The sequence below is a fragment of the Dermochelys coriacea genome, chromosome 20 (genome assembly GCF_009764565.3).
Source record: "Dermochelys coriacea isolate rDerCor1 chromosome 20, rDerCor1.pri.v4, whole genome shotgun sequence".
NCBI classification, from domain to species: Eukaryota; Metazoa; Chordata; order Testudines; family Dermochelyidae; genus Dermochelys; species Dermochelys coriacea.
The window spans coordinates 1,949,057-1,971,048 of NC_050087.2; the positions used below are offsets into that span (position 1 = coordinate 1,949,057).

Genomic DNA, 21,992 nt, shown 5'->3' on the forward strand with positions numbered 1-21,992 from the left:
CAACCCCAAAGAAGGAGGCAGGCTGGCAGGAGAGTTCGTGACATTCACGCTGGCCCCAGGCTACGGCAACCAAAGGGAATCCAGGCCCACAGCTATCCAGCAGGCACCTTGTCTTGGCCCCACCTGTTCGGTGGTTCCCTGTTCTGTCTTTTGGCTAAAACTCATGGGCTGCCAGCTGCTCGCTCATGCTCTCCTTGGGGCTAGAAGGAAAAACAAACGGGAGGACAGGCCACAAATAGAAAACCCCTCCCAAGGGGTGGGGTTATGCTAATTTAGGCAGGCAGGGCTCTGGGTTATGCTAATTAGGGGGCAGGACTCTGGCCTTCCATGTGGGGCTAGGAGGAAGAGCAGCTTGTCTAACTTGGTTCTGGACAGTCCCAGGTTGGGTAATGCAATGGGCCTAACTTTTCCAAAGTCAACAGTGATTCTAGGTATCCCATTTGAAGAAAGCTTAACGGGACCCAACTGCCAGACGGTGCCTGGTGCCCACCCTGTGAAAACTGGGCTCTTCAAAGAGGCCGCAGGTTAGGCCCGCAGAATCACTTGTGAAAACGTAGGACACGGTGGCTCTCCTTGCAGAAGGCAGCAAGGTTCAGCAGACAGAACAGCAGGCTAGAGATCAGGAGACTCTGCAGCAGGTCCCGGCTCTGCCATGTGACTCTGGGCAAGCCAATCTCTCCAGGTCTCAGTCCTCTGACACATGGAGTGGGGCTAACACACAGCCATCTCATACACGTAACATGGGGTGGTGCTGGGAACTTTAATAACTGCTGGCCAAGTGCTTAGGGATCTCCAGATGAACAGGCACTAGCCAAGGCCAAAAGAGCCAAAGCAAAGCTGTCGACAAGAGGGGCAATGTGGCGGTTGGTGCTGCCAAGGTGGATGCCCATTGGTCGACAGGCTGTAGTCACCGTAACGGTCCAAGTCAGGATCTGAGCAGCGTTCTAGCTGTTGAACTCCGAGACTCACCTAGGCATGGATCTAGGAAGGGTCCACACAGTACAACGGGCCACCCGCACACATGCAGTATACAGAGTAGTGTGGTTCGATACCTCTGCTGAGACTCCAAATGCCCTGGTGGATGACAGAGACATCCTCCCACATACACAGTGATACTCACGTCCCCACCCCCCGGCTTCACACGGACTGCTGCTTCCTCCTCACGCAGCTCAAAATTGTAAAGTTGAGATTTACAACTGGTTCGAAGTGCCAGAGGAAACCAGATCACGGCAGCTTTTATGGAGCCCTCATTAGGAGCTGGCAGGTATGCCGAGAATGTCACAGCTAATTACATCTGTGATCAGAGGGAATGGGGGACAAAGGGGGCACACACACCAACATTAAATCAACCCAAGGCTGGCTGGGTCCTTGGACTATAGATCAGAGAACGTGTGTGCCAGCAGGCTGGGGGAATACAAGGACAGGGGAAGGAATGGAGCAGCAGAGGGACTTGCTAGCATCGCTAGTGGGACAAGGACTCCGAAGGGGAATATTTGTGGGACTGTGAGCAGTTTGGCTCCTGCATGGTCCAGCCCATAGGGACCTCAGAGCAAACAATATGGGACAGACCAGTCGTGGATTTTCTGATACCAACCCATGAGCTCCATGCATGGGCTGGCGTAGGTACCGGGCCCATGGAGCCACCTTGCTGTAACCAGCCACTTCTTCAAGACAAGGCCCAGGGCTGAGCTGGATCCGCAGGGAGTGCATGTATCACTATGAGCCCTGGGCTACAGGGTACCTTGCTCTGGCTGTCTTTGGACATTTTTTCCTGGCCGCTATTCTCATTCTGCCTAGATAGGATTCAATTCTCGCTCTAGGGTGTTTCTTTGAGCTGTGACCATCCGAGAGCCTGCGGGTGCCTCGTGTGAAACACATTGAGGGGCTCGGTTGAGTTCTTTCTAGACAGGTGCATCCATGTCACAAACCATCCCCTAGTGCACTACAGTTGGCACTAGCTGCCCCTCCTGTCCGGCCTCTGAAGATAAAAGATTGAATAGGAAGCAGAGACTGGACTCTCCCAGCCTTGTCAGCCCAGCCCTTCCCAGCCAGGTGCCAAGCTGAGGAGAAACATGAAACGCCGCCCTTGCGCTGTCACTCCAGCAGTGCTACCGTCACAGCTGTGCTTTAGGTTTTGAAGTGCATGCAGCTACTTTTCCGAGGTGCTGAGCCCAGCCAAGGTCTCGGGGAAGCCAGAGGGCAGGAGGGGGCCCAGGTCCCCAACAGACTCACCCCACTGACCTACATTCTCAGGCCAGTCGGTCAGAGGAAAACAGAAAAGGGAAACAGGGTTGTGTCTAAAGCATGGAATCAGGAAAGTGACTTCCCACACCCCAGCTCTGCTTCCCCTCCCCCACAGCCAGGAGCTGGCCCAGCTACGGGAGGGTACAGGGGTCTTTAGAGCCCTGGGTTCAGTTCCTGACTCTGTCACAAACTGCCTGGGTGACCTAGGACAAATCACTTAGTTTCTGTACCTCAGTTTCCCCACCTGTACAATGGGGATAACAGTTGTGAGGTACTCAGACACACTGTGATGGGGGGTAGATAACCTCTGAGATACGCATTAGCTGTGCTGTGGTAGCACCTGAGAGCTCCACTAATGGACCATAACCCCATGGGACCAGGCACTGTAAAGACACCTTGAAAAACAGCCAGGCCCTGCCCTACCTGGTCCCCTATTATAGTAGCATCAGATCAGTACCTGAGCTAGATAAGCCTGGATTGCTCAAAGACAAGGGCTCCACCTGCAGGTTTTGTTGCAGACCGGCTGGTAACTCCCACCACTATGTTATTCTTAAAGGGTCTATAATATTACTGAACCCCCATCTCCAAGCTGCCACCTACTATACAGCCGGAGGCAAAGACAGATGGTAGCAGCTGGCAGAGCATCTGGAGCTCTAGATGGAATCTAGACCTTTTGGTTCCACTCCTCCAGTGTGGCAGTGGTTCCGTCAGAGGGGTTTATGGGGGTTGGGGTAGGTCAGCCCACTTGTAACATTCCTGGTTGGGTTGGTTGGTTTGCTTCGAAGGACAATGTCAAAAGTTTAATGAGCACTTGCTTTTGTTCTGGTCGCGTCTCCCTCGAGGCTGCTGGGAGCTGCGCCCTGCATCACCTACTTTCCCCAGCCCTCAGCTGACCTAATTCACAGACAGAGGGTGCAGGCACGCAGGGGCATGGAGGGCAGACAAATTAGGACAGGGACAGAGCCAGTTACCTCCATCTTGGTGACCACCCACAGCCATGTCAGAGGGAGGGGGTGCAACCTCATGCCAACTATGCCATAATCTGGCTCTCCTAATCTTCCCCCTCCATTGCCTAATAAGACTGTCCACATGCAACATTCACAGTAATTATACCAGCAGGCAGGGAGCTTGGCTGGGATCCACTGATCCTGCTGACTCTATAGCAGGAGACACCAGTGCTGCCTGTGAAGCAAGGACTGTAATGCCAGTGGCCGGGCAATCACCCTGGAGAGGTGGGCACAAGCTAATGCACGCTGCCCCGATAAAGCATGCATAGGTCCCATAGTGCTATACAGGGCAGCAGCCAGTCCACAGCACAACAGATGGTTCGGGGCAATTGTCATCCAATGGGCCCAGCCTAAATTCAGCTGTAGGATGTCCTTTGATTGTCCAAGGTCTCATGGGCACAGCCCGTAGACCCCACGGAACACAGTGTATCCACTGTGGAAGGACAAAAGGCTGAGTTGACCCTGCTGTGGAGCAGTTCCAAGCCGATGGTTAGAGCCCTACACCACCACCTCCTCAGGGACATCCCAGTCTTCTAAAGGTTTGTCCCCTGTCAACCACGTCTTTATAAACCTCAGCCTACCAGCCAGTAGGGCTAAGTAGCAGCTTTACGCAGGGCTCTGGGACCAAAGCTCTGGAGAGCAGCTAAAGATCCATGCATATGGACGCTTCCACCTGCCACTGTATGTGCTTCTGAACCTTGCTTCCCACCTGGGATAAGCTGTCCTTGATGGAGAAAGACCAAGCAGGCTGGGGAGCAGCAAAGCAGAGGGGCAGGTCACCCTGGGGCTGCCATGAGCGTGGCGGGAGCAGAACGGCATGCACACACAACTATGGAGAGAGAATAAAGATCCTCACTCTGTTCCCCGTGCCTCCTGAGTCTTTCTTCCAAGGCACCTGAGATGAGATGAGGGGGGAGAGAAATCCCCCAGTTATTGAAAACATCTTCCCTCCTGAGACCCCCTGACAAGTCAATTACACTACATAGGAGCAACAGGGAACATCTAACATCTGACCCTCATCTCTGGGAGCTCCTGGCTCAGTCCCCTAACTCCACCCTTATACCTGAGCACAGGGACTGGGGATTCTCCAGCCTGTGATAGGAAAGAGTTCAGACTAGAGGATCATAGTGGTGCTTTCTGGCCTTGTAATCTCTGAATTTATGACACATCTATACAGCATACAGCACAATGGGGCTCTGGCCTGGCTGAGCTCCGGGCACCATGCTTCCAGTGCAGTAGTGCCAAAAGCAGATACAGTATGACAGCAATGAGAAGTGTGATCTGACAACCAAGGGGTGAGGTGCTGGGGAGGAAGAGATGACTGCAGGAGCGATCTGGGGAAGAGAGGACAGCCCAGCTCACTCCCTTCTCTTCAGGCCTTTGCCAGAGCATGCATCTCCTGCAGCATGTCCCGAAGGGTCATCACATGGCCAACCATAGCACATGCCTCTCCCTCCAGCTTCCAACTTGAGTGCACCTAGCAAACAGAAGTGCTGTGGGGAGCAGGTAACACACAGACGTGTACTTCAGAAAGGGACAGGACTGAGGGAGCAACCATGGAGTTGGTTAATGTTCAGACCTGTTCTTGCCAGGGAGGGGAGCCAGTATGCCTGAGTTCTACTGCCAGCTCCAACACCAACTCCCTCTGGGTCAAGCCACTTCTGCTTTCAAAGGGTTTCAGAAAGCCATCATACAGCCCAAGTTTCCCCACAGAGAGGGGCCCAGAGGCTCCCTGAAATGTCAACAACAGCCACTCAGCCAGTCCAGAAGCCAGGACTCCAGACTCCCAGCCCCTGCCCCCACCAACTAGACATTACCGCTTCTGAAGATAGGAGTAGAACCCAGGAATCCTGACACCAAAGCCCCTGCTCAAAGCAGGAAGACTGGCATCTCTACACCAAGGCTTAAACTACTCAGCAATGTTCCTTCTGTCCTGAAAAATATTTGGGGTAGTGAAATCATATTCATTATATAGAAAATCCATCCCTGGCCTTGGATTCTGGAGGCAATGTGGGCTACATCACCTAACAGGCCTTCCTGAGTTCCAATTTCTAGGGGAAAAGCACACAGTTGACTCTCGGCCCAAGCAAGCTGCATAAATCACACTTTAACTAGTCCTGAACCTCTTGGGCCAGCCAGAGACTCCATGTATTGAGTCAATTCGCAGCACCAGCTCAACAGGTCCCAGGTGCTGCAAGGTGGATATAGATATATTTTCTAAACAGTCCATTCAACTCCAAACGCAGGGAGGAGGGGAAGAGAGGGGTCAGAACTACAACTGTTCAGGTGCACAGAAAGGGCAGCACCTCAAGACGCAGCAGTACAGAACAGGAGGTGCCCTTGCTGTGAAACTAACCCGCCCTTATAACAATTGGAGGCAGGGGAAGAGGATCAAACTGATTAGGTTACAGGTTAACATAACACCATTTCAAGAAAGGTTTACCTACAGTCAGTTTCAAGGCGACTCCAGAAGAGATTTTAGTAGAGGCCTATAAGATATTTTAAACTGTGGGGCGGGGAAGAAAGGGACAGAAGAAATCTTACAATGTATTGCTCTGTATTAACCCCCCCTCTCTCTCTCATGCTCTGCTTTGGTTTCCTTATTTTTCTGAATTTAAACACAAGAAGTTTCCAACTCAGCCACAGACGACTCAGGGGCAGGAGGCCATTGGGGTGAAGGGGACAGTGCGAGCAGGAAGATGATGTGTTTGTGTTTCTTTGTGAAGGGGCGGGCACGCACGCACGCAAGACACACACACACACACACACACACACACACACACACACACAGCCCATCTCTCTTCTCACCCCACCTCCTCCTTCCCTTCACATTGTGCGAGCACAACCATTTCTCCCTCTCCCGCCCCCCCACCCCCACTCCTCCCGCCAGCCTGACCTATAGTCCCACTTGCATTTTCAGCCCAAGCGTCTGCTGTGAAAAGTGACTTCATGCTGAATTTGGGCACTGTGCGGCGTTACCAGCTCTCACGCTGCAAGCCCTGGCCCTCCTTTTCTTTTGCTTGCTTTCCCACACTTTCCCCCGCTCATTGTGTGCCCGCTGCTTTTTTTCTCCACCTATTCAACCCAAATTAGTCACGAGCGGCTCCCAGCTTGGAGAGGAAAAATAAATTAGGTGGTGTTTTAAACACAGTGTGATTAGAATGATTTCCCCCCCACCCCACAGAGGGGAAAGCCCAGCATTTAAAAGAAGCAGTGTCCTCTACAAAATAAACTCCCACCAAGCGGGAAAAAGAAGCAGGGGGGAGAGAGAGAGGGGAGGGGAGATCTCTACAGGCAGCGATGCCCCCTGTAGCACTGGCTGCTGGAGGCAGCTGCTGGACCAGGGCTGGGAATACAGAAAATGCCTATATCCAGGCAAAGGGAGAGTGTGGTTGATAAAGGAGAAGGGAGGGAGTAGACCTGGGTTCATCATTATATTGCTCCCATGGCCAAAGGAAATTCATCCAGAACAAGGGGAGGGAGGTGAAATGGAGGAGCAAGAGACACTCGGGTAGTTTTACCAGAGCGGAGGGAAGCGAGCAGTTTGAGGATGGGTGGAGGGGAGAGGAGGGGGCAGAATATGCATTAGTGCCTCTAAAACATCAGGAAATATTTGGAATGGCCGAGAGAACGTGCACTGGAGGCACTGTCCATATCTGTAGTGATCCCATATGCCCAAGGGAAACTGAACAAGCTGTGCTTGTGTGGTTTCTAGAGGCAATAGGGGCTGGGTTCCAGTGGTCAGACAACAGGACGGCAAGACAGAATATCTGGCTCCTATTCCCAGCTCTGGGAAGAGAAAATGTTGACTAGTTAGAACAGGAGACTGAAGTCAGGACTCTTGGGTTCTGTTCCTGCCTCAGGAAGGAGAGTGTAATCAAGTGGTCAGAGAACAAGCATGGAAATTGGAAATCCTGGGTTCTATGCCCAACTCTGCTGTACAATCTTGAGTTCCTTTACCGTATGTCAACCTGTACAAAGGGGACCCCACTTACCTACCACCCAGGGGGATTAGCACCACCAGCACCCCCCCTGCAGTTCTGTCAAACAGCTGATCATTTATACCACTCGGGTAGTATATGGAGAAGTACAGGAAGTGATCAGAAATAAAGCAGCCAAGGACACAAAAGGATATTTGCATTTGCCAAGGAGACCAAGGGCAATCCTAGAACTGAGAGCATCTGACTTCTTAGCACCAAACAAACAACAAAGGAGACCTGGGCACTATATACACAGCACCCTGCATGTGCAAGATGCTTTACAGGACAATTAAAAGCAGAGTCCCTACTCGAAAGGGCTTGCGAAGTTTAATGAGGTCAACAGGAAGCGAAGAGGAATTCTGTATACAACAGAAACTATAGGGAAGAATTTAGGGAGGCAGAACTAGGAACTAGGGTTTGTCCGGGATGCCAGGGGTTAACAAAAAGTATCATGGGATCTTTCATGACTACAAGTGCTCAGGACCTCTGTGTTCATTCGAAGGCAAGGGGCACACTACGCTGTGGGAAGTCATTTAAACCAGGGCAGAATGGACGTAAATCGCATTTTCATTTGGCCATGGGATTGACGTGCACTGTGCACGGGTGTAAAGACCACCACAAGATACAGAGCCAGAGAGAATCAGACCCCAGTGATGTCTGGCTCCTTGCTAGTACTGCCCAATCCTGACACCACAGGAAAACACTGTTACATCACATACCAGAAAGGCAGATACAGGTATTGCCTTGAAGAAGCAGTTTTATTATGAAACCAAGAGTGAAATGCAGTGTTTGTCCTGGCACACTTCAAAACATTTCAAGCAAATAACACCAGCAAAAGTCATGAGCGGAATAGAAAATACATATTACAAAATCCTACATACAAAAAAACCCCACCAGAATAAAGTTATTCCATTAAGTCTGGATAGAGACGGGGGCTTCGGTTCATTCTACCACAGTCACCCCAAGACACACACAATGCAACCTGGATCCTATAGTTGCTGGGCAAGCAAACCAACCTCAGATATTGCTTAGAATCACCTGGGGCATACAGCTGAGACATCAGCCTGCGTGCTTCAGTGGTGCAGAGCACAAGCAATTTGAAGACCTCTACTTTTAAAGAAAAATATATTGCTTTTCAAGAGTCAGGTTGGAGCCTTTGTCCAGCCTACTGTACACACAGAGCTGCTGTTCTCTAGCCTCTGAAGGAACTGTGTGTGACCAGTGCAAACATCTTTCCAATAGAGAGCACGGTCAGAAGCAACAATCCCTGGATGCAAATCTCTGGAGCACAGGCACATTCCAATCAAAATGGACATTTAAAAGCAAAGATCAATCAAGGGGAAAATCTGCCCAGCTGTTCTATTTTTCTGGGGACCTTGATATAAGTTTAAGGGTAAAAAAGTTACATAAGATGTTAGATGTAAAAGGAATACCTGTGTGTAAAAGAACCTATTAAGCAGACGAAGAAAGGCACCATACGTCCTCCCTCTCTGCTGAATCACTGCTAATAATGTAGCTATTTGCCTCAGAGGCCTAGAGCAAAACATGGGACAACAGCTCTCTGGTATTAGCGAACACTCTTGCTCCATCTACACAACTTAACATGGAGAACGGATTCCTACAGCTCCCTAAAAACAGAAGGTACCATTTGATAGGCTAACTAGACAAAAGGTGCATAACAAGTTGCAGCCATGCTGTGTTTCGCTTCTGTACCAAGCATGATGTTAAACCATGAAAGCGACATTGCAGGAAAAATGGAGAAGTTAACGTGACAGGAGGGAAATTCAGTTCAGATGCAGAACAGGTTCACTGCAACACTTTTTCAAACCACGTACCAGGACAAGGTTGGTGCTATCCCCCTTTGCAAGAGGCGAGGCTGGAAAGGCTGGTATAAGAGTGTGTGAAGTGTTAACAAGCCTGACTTAGCTAGTCTGGATGTTAGATGAGGACAACACAAAATTCAACCTGGGAATAAAAACTGAGCAAAGGAAGGTTAGTGAGATATTTCTCTTGCCTTTCAAAAAAATTCCAGGAGATCTGAACATTTATACTAAATGCCACAAGTCCCAGAACAGCCCCTAGAGGCAGGTGAAGTGCAGCAGCCTGAGTGGTTTAATCTGTAAATGTTCTAATATTCCCCTCTCCTTATTCCAAGGCTTTGGCCTCGATCTTCTGCCAATCACCAGCTGCTGCTCCAACCCATTCTCCACTAGGCCACCCCTGGGAGCAGAGGTAACTGAGAAAGACCCTTTAACATACAGGGTGGTTTGTGAAGTTTAAAGCCTATCTCATACAAGAATTACTACTATGTTTTCCGGCAATATCATGCAATATATTAGAAAGGCCCTTCCCTGGCCAGCTAGGCAGCAAACACGATGTCACAAGCTGGGAGGGGTAACTCAAGTAGAAGCTGATGATCCACAGCAGAACTTAAGTAGGAATGCATGGTGCACTTGAGCTGAAGAGTGTTTTTAGCCAGGCTATTGGTGTGCATGCCCTGATTCTGCTGAACTTAAAGAGTTATTTCCTCAGGCTGAAGGAGGGAGAGGAGGGTTTGCCCAGGGCAGCCCAGAGAAATGGAGACAATAAAAAAACATCAACGTTAAAATAAAAGGGAGGCTCCAGGTAGTTCCTGCTTTAAGTGGCGTAACCTGCTTCTCAACCCAAGGGTGCAATTCCCCAAGACATAGCAGGAAGATCAAACCCTTCTCCACCTTCATCCCTGAATGGCATTATCCTTTCCTCATCCTCCATCTGATAGATGTTTGGCCACTCCAGTTCTCCTTCCCCAATACCTAGGTTCATCCCTGCACCTTATGTGAGCATTTACACCAGTGCACGATGGGTGTAAAACACTTCCAATTTTGATGTGGTGGCATTATACACTTGCTTTGCACTGCTGTAAATAACTGCACAAGTGGCAGGGGAATGGAGAACTGGGCACTGGGATTTCTACCCAACACAGATACACTAAACATTTTTGCTCTTTGCACCGTATATATATATATTTTTTTTAAACTTCACAGTTGAAAAAATAAGCAGCACAACTGTACAGCTATCAGGGATTCTCTATTAGGTCCAGTATGGGGAAAAGAGCTTACACTCCTTACTAGTGCTACTGTGTGTGTGGCGGGGGAAGAGAGAGAGAGAGAGAGAGAGAGCGAGCGCATGCGAGCACGAGCGCACACACACGCGAGCGTGCTCCCCCACAACAGGTAAAGCCTAAAATGGACAGATATCAGACAATCCCAAAGCGTTCTGCTCTTTTCCTCTTCTTTGCCTGCAAAAGGGATTGAAAGAAAAATCAAAACCAAAAAGAAACATTCACAATTCAAACCCCACACACATTTGGATGAAGACTTAAAAAAAAAAAAAACCCCAAAAAACCCACCCCCACCACACTTGACGGTAGAACATGACCCTAATGCATGACTGACCCAGCCCCTATCTAAATACGGGATCACAGGGTTAGTTCAAGAGGGTATTTAGTATCTATGTTTGGCAAGGAGCTACAAGATTTTAGTCCAGCATTTGAACAAACGGAGCTTGAAATCAAGTTGCAAAGCATACAGTGTAAAAGATACAGTGCTGCTGAAGTCACTTCATCTCGCTGGCAACGTGCTACAAAAGGGAACAATGCCTACTTGAGAGGCCTGGAAACCCTTCCAGGCAATGGGGAGGTGGGAAATTTAAAAGGGCAAAGGGTTAACACTCTTCTATTCATGGAAAAGGTGAGAGGGACACACTAAACTGCATTAAATATTCTATTGCGTCTCTCAGATATGCCTTTAACTTGATACACGAGGGGTGTATAAATCTTAATTTTTAGCAGGATAAATAGCCTGGGGGCAACAGAAGCCCGAACCAAGAATCTCCAGGGGAAAGGTGCATTTGAGCGCACACAATACTAGTAAAAAGACCTTTTTGTTCCAGGCACAACCTGTAAGTGACCTAGCGGGAAAACATGGAATCCTTCACCCCCAGCCACCCCCTCTGCTCAGACTGAACAGGGGCTTGTTCTCCAGTGCTGCTTGCAGAAGGCTGGAAATGCCGTGCACCATTTCATTCTAGGGAAGCGTTTATCAAAAAGCTACAAAAACAAAACAAAAAAAGCCCCCAAACCCCACCTGAATTGCTGAGATCACTCTTCGGAGCCAAACAAAAAACCACTTCTTGTATGTAGAATCCAGAAGTCATCTGATTAAGTAGCTTCTGAGACCCCAACAGCTCACCCTCCCGCAACCTTTGCCAAATGATTGTTAAAATTAAAATCCACATCCAGCAGCTCCTCTGTGGACAGCAATGGGGACTCAGCTCTCTCTGATTTATGCTAGAGTATGATTTATGCAGCACCACTGGTGTGCCTGGTACTCGACAAACAGGAACGTAGGAACTGCCACGGGACCATCTAGCCTGGCCTCTGGTACCAGGTGCCGCACAGCAAGGCATGTAATCCCACAAATAAAATGGTGAGGCACTGTCTTGCAGAGCTTACAAATTAAAAATCAGACCAAAGACATAACAGCAGGACAGAGGTGTCAAAACAAAAGATGAAGGAGAGAAAAGCAAGGGGTATAGTCAATTTCTTGATCCTTACTTGTTCCTTCCTTTTTATGCTGTGAAATTTACATGCATTTTATGATGAAAGGAAAGGAGTGAAGCAAGCTTAAAGCTCAAGGGCTTCCTGGATAAAGGAAGTTGTACGGAGGGATGTGAAATGGAGGTGGTATAAGGCATACCAGGCATAAAGGGAGCAGGCTCCAGGCATAAAGGGAGCAGTGTGGAGGAAACTGGAGGAGAACGGTTGCTCCCAATTTTCTGCAGGCATCTGTATTAGTTTGCAAGACTAAGAGCTCAGCCGCAATGGCCAGTGCCAGCCAGACCTTGTAGCTTGGGCTGCTCCAAACCAGTCTGACAAGCTCCACAGGGGGGTTGAATACACGCAACCCAAGAGAGGCAGATGCTCATCATCAAGCTAAAGATGATAAATTATCTTTGTGGTATCATCATTGGGGTACCTGAAGGAACTGAATACAAGTACTTGCTTGCAGACCAGTAGGATGAGATCCACTTGAGGAGTGAGATGTCATGTGTGCAATAGTTACAGTGCCATATTCAACTCTCCTAACAATTCAGCATGGAAAGTGTTCTCAGCTGCCCTTCCACCCCAAACTTTTTATCACGTGTCCCTCTGCTTGGAGGTTTGGCATTTTACCTCTGTGTCCTCTGTGGCTCCAGCCCCAGCCGAACTTGTTACAATGCCAAACCGCTCCTTCCTCTTCTTCAGCTTCTCATCATCTTCACTCTGTGTGAAAAGAAGGTAGAAGATTTAGTTTGCCAGACAGGCCCAAAAGAATCATTTTAACAGTTGATAAGGTTCCTTTCCTTACCCCCCAAACCTTCCTGCTTTTATCTACAAAGCCAGCTGCTAGAAAAGAGTAGTTGCAAGATGATTTTGAGATGCACATGAATCTGCACAGAGCTGAACATACACTTTAGCAGGCATCATCATGCTGGTATGGTTAGGTGCCCCGTCCAGAGGGGATTTATTGAATAGATGCTCAAAAGAACCTCCCGAGGAGTATTTATGATAAGTAAGTTCCCATGTTAAACCTGCTCTCCCTCCATGGTAATCAATAAAAAGTGAAACCTATTTCTCTGGAGTACTGTGGTGAACTTCATGGAGTTTGTGGGATTAATGGCTAAAGCTAAGTAACCTGTGATTTTGCACCTGCCTAACTTTGCAACTGCTCTACCCCCTCCACTTTAAATGTCTTTATCCTGTAACTGTCCATACCTTAAAAGGTCAAGTCAAAGAACAGCCAACCACGATAGTTAGTAAGGCATGATGCAGCGAGGTAGGTAGGGAGGAAAAGGGAAAAGCTTTTATATTTCCAATGGAGTAAATGAAAGGCGCTGGATTGGCAGCCTTAGAGTGAGTCTCTGTTTAATCAAAGCAGTACAATTACCTGGCAGTGGCAGTGTAAGCTTCCAGTCAATGTGTCCCAATCCTGACAGGGAGGGCCCCTTACTAAGTTCTTCCTTAATGACCCCATTAAATCTTTGGCTTCAGTATTGTAACCAACACTCATCTCACATAGGCCGCTGAGCAGCACACCAGGGTTGAATTTCAGTTAGGAACCTAGAGGTGAAAGCCTCTGTATCCTTATTACCAACCCAAGTGTAGGCCCAACATTGAGGATTTACAAGATCTCACATTAAAATAAAAAAATGTTGCTCCAAAGAAATGCTCCAATGGAAATGGTTTTAAAAACTGCCCCGTAAAGTTTGCAACATGAAGAGAATTTGCACTAGAAGCAGAAAGTGAAGCTGGCTACACCCTGCAGAATGAATATAAAATACAGAATAGCATAAACACTCTTCAGCAGCTCTGGTGAAACTAGTAGCAAAAGGGAAGAACTCAATTCACTTTGATGAGGGACTGTCTGGAGCATCACCATTAACACCAATCCACCTGCTGCATGTTTTTCCTCATTTGGAAATTAAGGAATGTGATAAATCAACATGATAAAGAGGATGCACCCTCATAAGAATGCACAGATCAGGTCAGACCAGTGGTCCATCTAGCTCAGTATCCCATCTTCTGACAATGGCCAGTGCCAGATGCTACAAAGGGAATCAACAGAACATGGCAATTTTGAGTGATCTATCCCGTCATCCAGTCCAGCTTCTGACAGTTGGAGGTTTAGGGACACCCAGGGCATAGGGTTGCGTCCCAGACCATCTTGGCTAATAGCCATTGATGAATCTATCCTCCATAATCTTCTCCAATTCTTTTTTTTAAACTTAATTATACTGTTGGTATTCACAACATCCTCTGGCAACGAGTTCCACAGGCTGACTGTGCGTTGTGTGAAGTAGTAGTTCAATGTGTTTTACAGCTGCTGCCTCTTAATTTCACTGGGTGACTCCTGGTTTGTGTGTTGTGATGGACTAACGAACACTTCTTTATTCACTTGCTCCACATCATTCATGATTCTGCAGACCTCTGTCATCTCCCCCCGCCATAGTCATCTTTATGCAAGCTGACCTAGCCCAGTTTTTTAATCTTACACTTGATCCTGCAGTGAAACCATAATGCAACATCACCTCTCTCTCGGAGCAGATGGTCAGCCACAGGACTATGTGACTCATCCAACATAAGCCAAGGGAACACTGTACTCCCCCGTGCTTATGTTATATAGTTTCCTATGCCTGCCCCAACGTGATAGACCCTGAGCTTTAAGCACTAGCTGCACTAGTTCCCCATTTGCCCTTGAAGACTTCATGGATCATAACGATGGTCTCAACTTTTATCAAGAGAGCTCTCTGGCCCATTCATAAGGGAGCGCTGATGTTACTGAAAAGTCTCTCAAGTTACCTAATGAGCTCTCTTTGTTCCAAGGAGGATTTTTATGTCTATATGGATTTATTTTATTATTATTTCCAACACTCAATTTCTTGCATTTTCTAATCCCCTATTTAGAGAGGTGCCTCCTGACCAGGAGGATGCTATCTGTCAGCATATCCTTTATAAGCCAAGGCAGAGGTTTTTCTGCAAGGCAGCATTCCAGTGCAATAGAACAATCCTAAAAATCCTTCCGAAGCTCAATCTAGACAAAGTCTTAGCATGGGCCCCAAAGATCTTTGGTTCAGCCTCAAGAGAACATTTCAGCATATATCCTATGTACATTTGCACAGTAGAGCAGGCAGATTAGACAGCATAGATATTGGTTTTTCACATTTCGACTCCTACAGACTGATGTGACAAATAATCCATCCCCAAAATACCCTAAACTTTTACACTTTCAACAGACCATGAGGCTCGGCTCTGTGGTTCTATTATTAATGATGTTAACGTAAACTATGTACATGAGGTCACCAGGGATTTTTGAAAGGTACCTTCTGTTTGAAGCCTTCACAAAAAAAATACATCCCTTAAAACTGGGAATGTCCTAACTAGACTATGGTTAATTCTCAGTTAAGGGTTTCTACACCTTTAACACTTACAAGCTTAGGGCTCTTTCCTGTGAATTGTTAGTAAGCAGAACCCCCAATAAGTTGATGGCAGCCTCGGATGAAAAAGACCAGGCCTGTAATTCGCTGTAAAATTCTACAGCTGCTGCTCCTCCAGGATCTGCACAAGAGAGGTATCTCACAACCCTGTCAAATGGTATTTTTCTACACTATTAAACATGAAGGCACCTTTCCTTTGAATTATTTGCTGCAGTGCCCTTGGATTTGTTAGCTGTGGTTCAATAAACCACACTGGTAGAATCTGGCTTGCTATCCAATGCTAGGGTCTCATTTCTGCAAGCATCACAAAGGATGTCTGTCTCATGGAGCTTGACGCAATTCTTTTGCTGACATTCACTTTGCACTCCAAACTGTTTTCATGGGGGATGCTTCTGATTAGGATATTTCACTTCTTCACTCCTTGCTCCTTCAGCGAGAGCAGAGGGGCAGGCATGCGTGCTCAGAGGAGTCCTTCTCTTGCTATGGACACAATACATTTGGCTACCGCTGGCAGGATGAGAGATCTGATCAACTAATGGTTTTCAGTCTAGCAAGAGGCAGTGGAGACAGTCTGATAAATCAGACTACTCCTATACGCGTCATAGGCCTCTTACCCCCCCTTTCTATTCACTGCACTGGCCAACATTCCTCTCAAAAGCATTTCCATTTTGACATGACCATCTCAGCACTCACTCAACCTACCTTCACAAATTCCATTTCAGTGATTTGCAGTCTGAATGGACACAATTTTACTGACATTTCGCAGAACCGTCACGTCCCTACATTTCTTGAGATTCTCCACAAAACTGGAGGCTTTTATTTCCACTGCCACTACCCACACGGATGCCTTGACCATCAGTAATAACCAAGGCCATCATTACCCTTTAAAAGCCTCAGTGCATCCATTTTCAATGGATTTATTTCTAGCTTTGGCTATTTCAGTCCTCATTTAGCCAGTTTTGTCAACTCAGGCTGTCCAATTACCTTGCTACACTCCTATAATTTCTCCTCTGTCCCCTGTCACCAAGTATATTTCATGTCTTCCCCTCCAACACCATTTGTTACATTTCATGACTCGTGAGAGCATGGTCTGACAGACACACTAAAAAGGCATTCATTTGCAATCAGGTGAAGCAAGCAGAGCCATCCTTGTGATGACATAAATAAGAGATATAACAAATCGAAATCATCACCAATAAGGCAGTTGCCTGGAATTCCTCACTGGATGCACAACTTCCCACGTCCATTAGGCATCCTAAGTAAATGGGTATGAACTTGGTCATCATTTTGCTTTACTAAAAAGGCACCCCCCCATCAGAGCAAGAACTCAAGAAGCCCACTGCCTACAGCTAATAGAAATCATATATTAGTAACAAGTAACTTCTAATCCCAATTGCTCCATTTTAATAAACTGACGTTAGCAAGGCAAGTGGAGGAAACAAACCGGACACTTAGAAAAAAAGATCCATTTAAATGCAAACCCGCAAAACAGACCTAATGACATCACCGGTGCTGTGGCCAATTTTCATGACAAAAGTGACACTTGACACCCCCTCAGCGAGCAGCTGGACAGCCTTCGTTATGTCAATACCTTACATAAATGACACCATAGCAACCGGCTCAGCATTATTAATTATGACATCTCCATGTGTTGTGGCAACAGGGGCAACTGAAAAGTTTTAATTGAAAACTCAGCAATTTCTCATGAGTTTTGGCTCCATAGGCTGTCATGACCCAAACAGCGCATTCATTTCTTTCTGTGCACTTACGACACTTCACTGGAGTAATTATTGCTAAATACAACTGCTAACTTTTCCTTTTGTTCCAGGGTCCCACTTAGCCCTTGAACACCCACAGATCTGCCATGTTTTTAGTCTCTAACTTTCCTTCCCAGAAGGGCTCTCAAGACCCTGACTATAAACAGTCATTTAAAGGAAGCAGTGCAACGTAGCAGCTCTGGCATCCATCTGCCTGCTAGGGACTGGGACTCTATCCTCAACATTACCACTACCTAGCGCCTTACCTAATCCCCAGCGCAGGAGCATCACAGCGCCTCTCCGGGCATGGCTGTTTAGCACTCTGGGTTTTGGTTCCCCATTTGTATTATCATAACTTCTAGAGACCCTAGCTGAGCTCACGTGCACGCACGCACACCCTGCACCCAAAGAACTTTTAGACAAGGCACAAAAAGGACTGGAGAAAAGAAATGGTGTTATTCCCATTTTACATCTGGGAAACAGAGGGGAAGACAAATAAAGTGGCCTTCCCAAGACACAGGAAGTTTGTTGTAGAGCAGGGAACTGAACCCAGTTTTCCTGTGTCTCAATCCAGGAGGCCATCCTCTCTAAGTGTGGGCATATCACCTCTGCCATCCCTAGAAAGGTGGTTGTGAAGCTTAGAGTCTATAGAACCACCAATGGTGGGCAGAATTATGCATCATTTGGGATCATGGGGACTCAAAAAAAAAAAATCACTGTTTGGAGAAGTGGAATCTATAAGAACATAAGAATGGCCCTACTGGGTCCATCTAGCCCAGTATCCTGTTTTTCGACAGGGGCCAGTGCCAAGTGCCCCAGAGAGAATGAACACTTGATGATTACCTGTTCTGTTCATTCCATCGCTTATTTCCAGCTTCTGGCAAACAGAGGCTAGGGACACCATTCCTGCCCATCCTGACTAACCACCACTGATGGACCTATCCTCCATGAATGTATCTAGTTCTTTTTTGAACCCTGTTATGGTCTTGGCCTTCACAACATCCTCTGGCAAGGAGTTCCACAGGTTGACTGTGTGTTGTGTGAAGAAATACTTCCTTTGGTTTGTTTTAAACCTGCTGCCTATTCATTTCATTTGGTGATCCCTAGTTCTTGTTATGAGAAATAGTAAACAACACTTCCTTATCTACTTTCTACACCAGTCATTTTATAGACCTCAATCATATCTCCCCTTAGCCGTCTTTTCCAAGCTGAAAAGTCTCAGTCTTATTAATCTCTCCTCATATGGAGGCCGTTCCCTACCCCTAATAATTTTTGTTGCCCTTTTCTGAACCTTTTCCAATTCCAATACATCTTTGCAAGCACTGATGCTGGGAGAGAAAATCCTCTCCATTCTGCTCATTTATCTATCTACAACCTGGCTCTTCAATTGCTTTGGGTGACCAAAGTGTTGTTCAAACCCTGCTGGTGGGAGAATGGCCCAAATACAACTTCAGGAGAAACAGGAGCACTGTGTCTTTAAAAGGACACATGGGAGCGTCTCTTGGGGGAACTGTACTGAGCTGCAGGTTATTTATTTATTTTTTCGGTAACCCCTCCACCCCCGATTGCGGCCCTGCAGAGAAAGAGTATAACAGTCTCAGTAAATCAACACTGTTCTAATGATCTTGCTCACTTGACCCCCTAGCATGACAGTGTCAGATGCAAACACGCTTACAATAAACTTCACTCCATCTTTGGCTCCTTGCTGACAGGTTTTGATTCATGGGGTGCTGAAACCCATCTGAGGAAAATTACCTCTATCAAAACACTGCTATCTCTGCATTTATCAAGCCCTGGGGCCATGCTTGAGTGTGCAAATGGGCACATGTGCATCTGCAGGGAAAGCTGACCTTTCCAGCAGCATCAGACCAATTTTCTAACCTTTCTGTTACTAGCTTTGCTCCCTTTGCACTCACACTAGGAGAGATTTTTTTATATTAAAAAAAGGGGGGGAGGTGGTGGAGGGCTTTCCGTGAAGGATCTGATTTTAAAGCGTAATAGCCACGGGGCAATGTGAGGGATTTTAGACATGTGTAACTACACATTTCTACTGTACTGTACCTAGCAGCAGCACTTTCGTTTCAATCTAGCACCGTCCTGTCATTTTGAATGAAATAAGCAGCTAACCTCATCATCCACAGGGCCACAATCACACAGCTCACATGGATCTTCCTCACGCTCTTTTCTAACCCCCTCAAGGTTTTGGCTCTTTCTTTACAAGTGGCAGCTTTCTACAGCCAGCAACTGAACTGTCAATGATCCTTCAAATCAGCCCATAGGCCTGTAAGTTATTGAACATCCTCTATGCCAAACGACTTCAAAGAGAGCGGCTGGAGCTCAGCTGAGCTCCAGGCACAATCAGGTAATTCATTCTGAAGGCAGGATTACTTCTATAGACTGTAAGCATCTTGGGACAGGGACCAAAATGTCTCTTATGGAATGTACCCACTGAGCATGCGGGCAGTGTCCAGTGAAGGGTTTTGATCAAACTGAAAGAACTACGATATTAATTGGACTGAGCTCTTCAGTCTCTCCGGGAAACACCTGAAAAGTGGTACTCGACAGTTGAACTAGAAGACTCTAGAACAGTCACACACCCAAACCAGCTTTAAAACACCCTGTTTACTGCAGCCAGACAAATAGGCCACGAGCAGCCTTCTCGTGAAGCAACACTGACACACAGTGGGGGCAGGTGGGCAAACCCAACATGTACATCCACTAAAGAGGTCCAACAGTGAGGTGCGGCCAGCACAGCTCCAGATTTTAAAAATGCCTGTGGGAATCAATCCCAAATTTATCTGGCCTTTATTTCGTACCCAGTTTATTCCCAAAAGATAAAAGGACCCTTTAAAAAAAATCAGATCATTCCCCTCACCCCACAGGGTGGGCAAGTTGCCAGTTTCAGTGCTGGAAGGGTGAATGCCAAAATGCATTAAGTCTTGGTTTCCATGGTGCACGGAGCAGCTCTGGTACTAACCTCATCCCCGCAAGCAGAATTGGATTTTAAACTTGGGAGGGAAGGACGCAGCTGGTTACCTTTTTAAATGACACGCAAGAGCTCCCTGCAACAATGGCGGCTCTCAGCTCTGCTCCAACAGGAGAAGCCCTGTTCTTTCTCCCATTTGAAGTGAGGCAGCTCCCAGCTGATCCCAGTACAAGTGAAACCTCTTGGTGTCCTCTATGTTGGGGCCGGGGGGCCAGATCAGCTGCAACGTCCCTAGCAATTACTAAGGCTATGGCTACACTACCAATGCTGCAACTACACCACTGTAGTAGAGACACTCGCTACAGCAATGGTTGGGGGGTTTCTGTCACTGTGGTAAATCCACCCCCTCAAGAAATGGTAGCTAGATCAATGGAAGAATTCTTCTGTCAAACTAGTTTTGTCGGGCTTAGGTCAGTTTAATGACATCTCTCAGGGTGGAATTTTCCACACCCCTGAGCAATGCAGCTAGGCTGACTTAAATTTTAGGTGTCGACCAGGCCCAAGCTTTAGTGCTCTAAAACTGTGTTTCTCAACAGCCGGTCTATGGACTGGCACCGGTTCCCGAGACCTCCCTGACACAATTTAGAAAGGCAGCAAGCTGGTCCTTGGTACCAAAAGGGTTGAGAAACACTGCTCCAATGAACAGCTCATCTCAAGTGATGGGAGGACTCTGCACTGAGTCAATCACTGCAAACAAAGAAGGGGTGCTTCTGAAGGGAAAGTAAGAGACGAGAACACGTATTAATACACATTTCTCCCTATGGTTAGCCCTAGATCCCAAGAAAGTAAAAGCAAGTGACACAGCAGCAGCTCCTAATCCTCAGCTGTTTAGATTTCATAGCCGTGACCTGGGTGTAGGTGCTATGGAATGACACCTCGAGGATACAGCACAGGGCTCATTACCAATAACTAAGATAGGCAAAAATAAATGGGAGGACCAACCTCTCTCTTTAGTAGCAGCAGACAGGTGATGAGCATTGGGCTCAGGCTCAATACAGGACACAGAAGTGGAAGGGAAAGGGCTACACCCTGAAGAACCTGCCAATATTCTAACCTCATCTCTGATGGGGGCATCAGATCACAGATGATCAAAGTTGTGGGTAATCTTGGGGTCATGCTAGATTCACCACTAATCCTAGACCTTACAGACAAGAAACCATGGTACAATATCTCACACTGCTGAAAGCCAAGCCTCACAGTATTGTATGGGCAAGATGCCTTCTCCATAGATTAAGAGTCCCCTAGAGAAAAGAAGTCTGGATTTCCAGATCAACACGGAGAGGAATTCTAATCACGAATGTAGAGATACAGACACAAACCTCCATAATCTCATCCTTGGAGCTTTCATTCTGAGAGAATGGAAGGGTGTGCACATGCATGTATGTATAAAAATGGACCCTTCTGGTCATCTACTCTCCTGTATCTTGCTGCAGCATGACGGATGGCAGGATGAAAAGCAGAGCCCTGAGGCTTTCAGGCGATGGTAGATTAATGATGACATGGCCTTGACCTCCAAAAGGTAAAGGTTATGAAACACTCAAGGGTAACTGGGCTTCCAATTTCATACCCAGAGGGTGAATGACAGCAACTGATGGTTTTATTCTCAGAAACACTCCAATCCTGGGACGCACAGCTGTCACCCACCACCTTTTTGAAATTCATCTCAATGTATTTATATCTCCTGGCTCTTTTGCCTTGCAGACTCCATTCAAGAGCTTCTAAGTCCATTTGGAGTTGATAAACTAATGTACATCAGCAAATATTTAGTAGGGACTGTAAAACAATTGGAAATCCCAGGGGTTTTATGTAAGCATTTCTCACGTGGCTTACCTTTCAATTTGCATACCCAGAATTGCTTTTCACATAGATATCATAGTGAGAGAGCTCAGTTTCATACTATACATACACGGTAAACTATATTGTAGGAACAACCAAGGAGCTGTTGGTTTTATAGACTCCACTTCCCCACCCCCCTTCTGCCGCCCCCAAAAGACCTCCAAAT

At 47.1% G+C, this 21,992-nt stretch overlaps 1 protein-coding gene across 2 annotated transcripts in view; it reads right to left on the reverse strand.

Moving 5' to 3' along the window:
• Window positions 1-7,970: 7,970 nt before the first annotated feature.
• LOC119845624 (SAP domain containing ribonucleoprotein) overlaps window positions 7,971-21,992 on the reverse strand; it is a 49,266-nt gene continuing 35,244 nt past the window's right edge. For both annotated transcript variants that reach the window (XM_038378101.2, XM_038378099.2), the window contains 2 exons: window positions 12,447-12,536; window positions 7,971-10,511 (listed from right to left, as the gene is read on the reverse strand). In XM_038378101.2, the coding sequence (XP_038234029.1) occupies window positions 10,470-10,511; window positions 12,447-12,536 (132 nt within the window). In that variant the 3' untranslated portion in view covers window positions 7,971-10,469. The remainder of the gene's footprint in view (window positions 10,512-12,446; window positions 12,537-21,992) is intronic.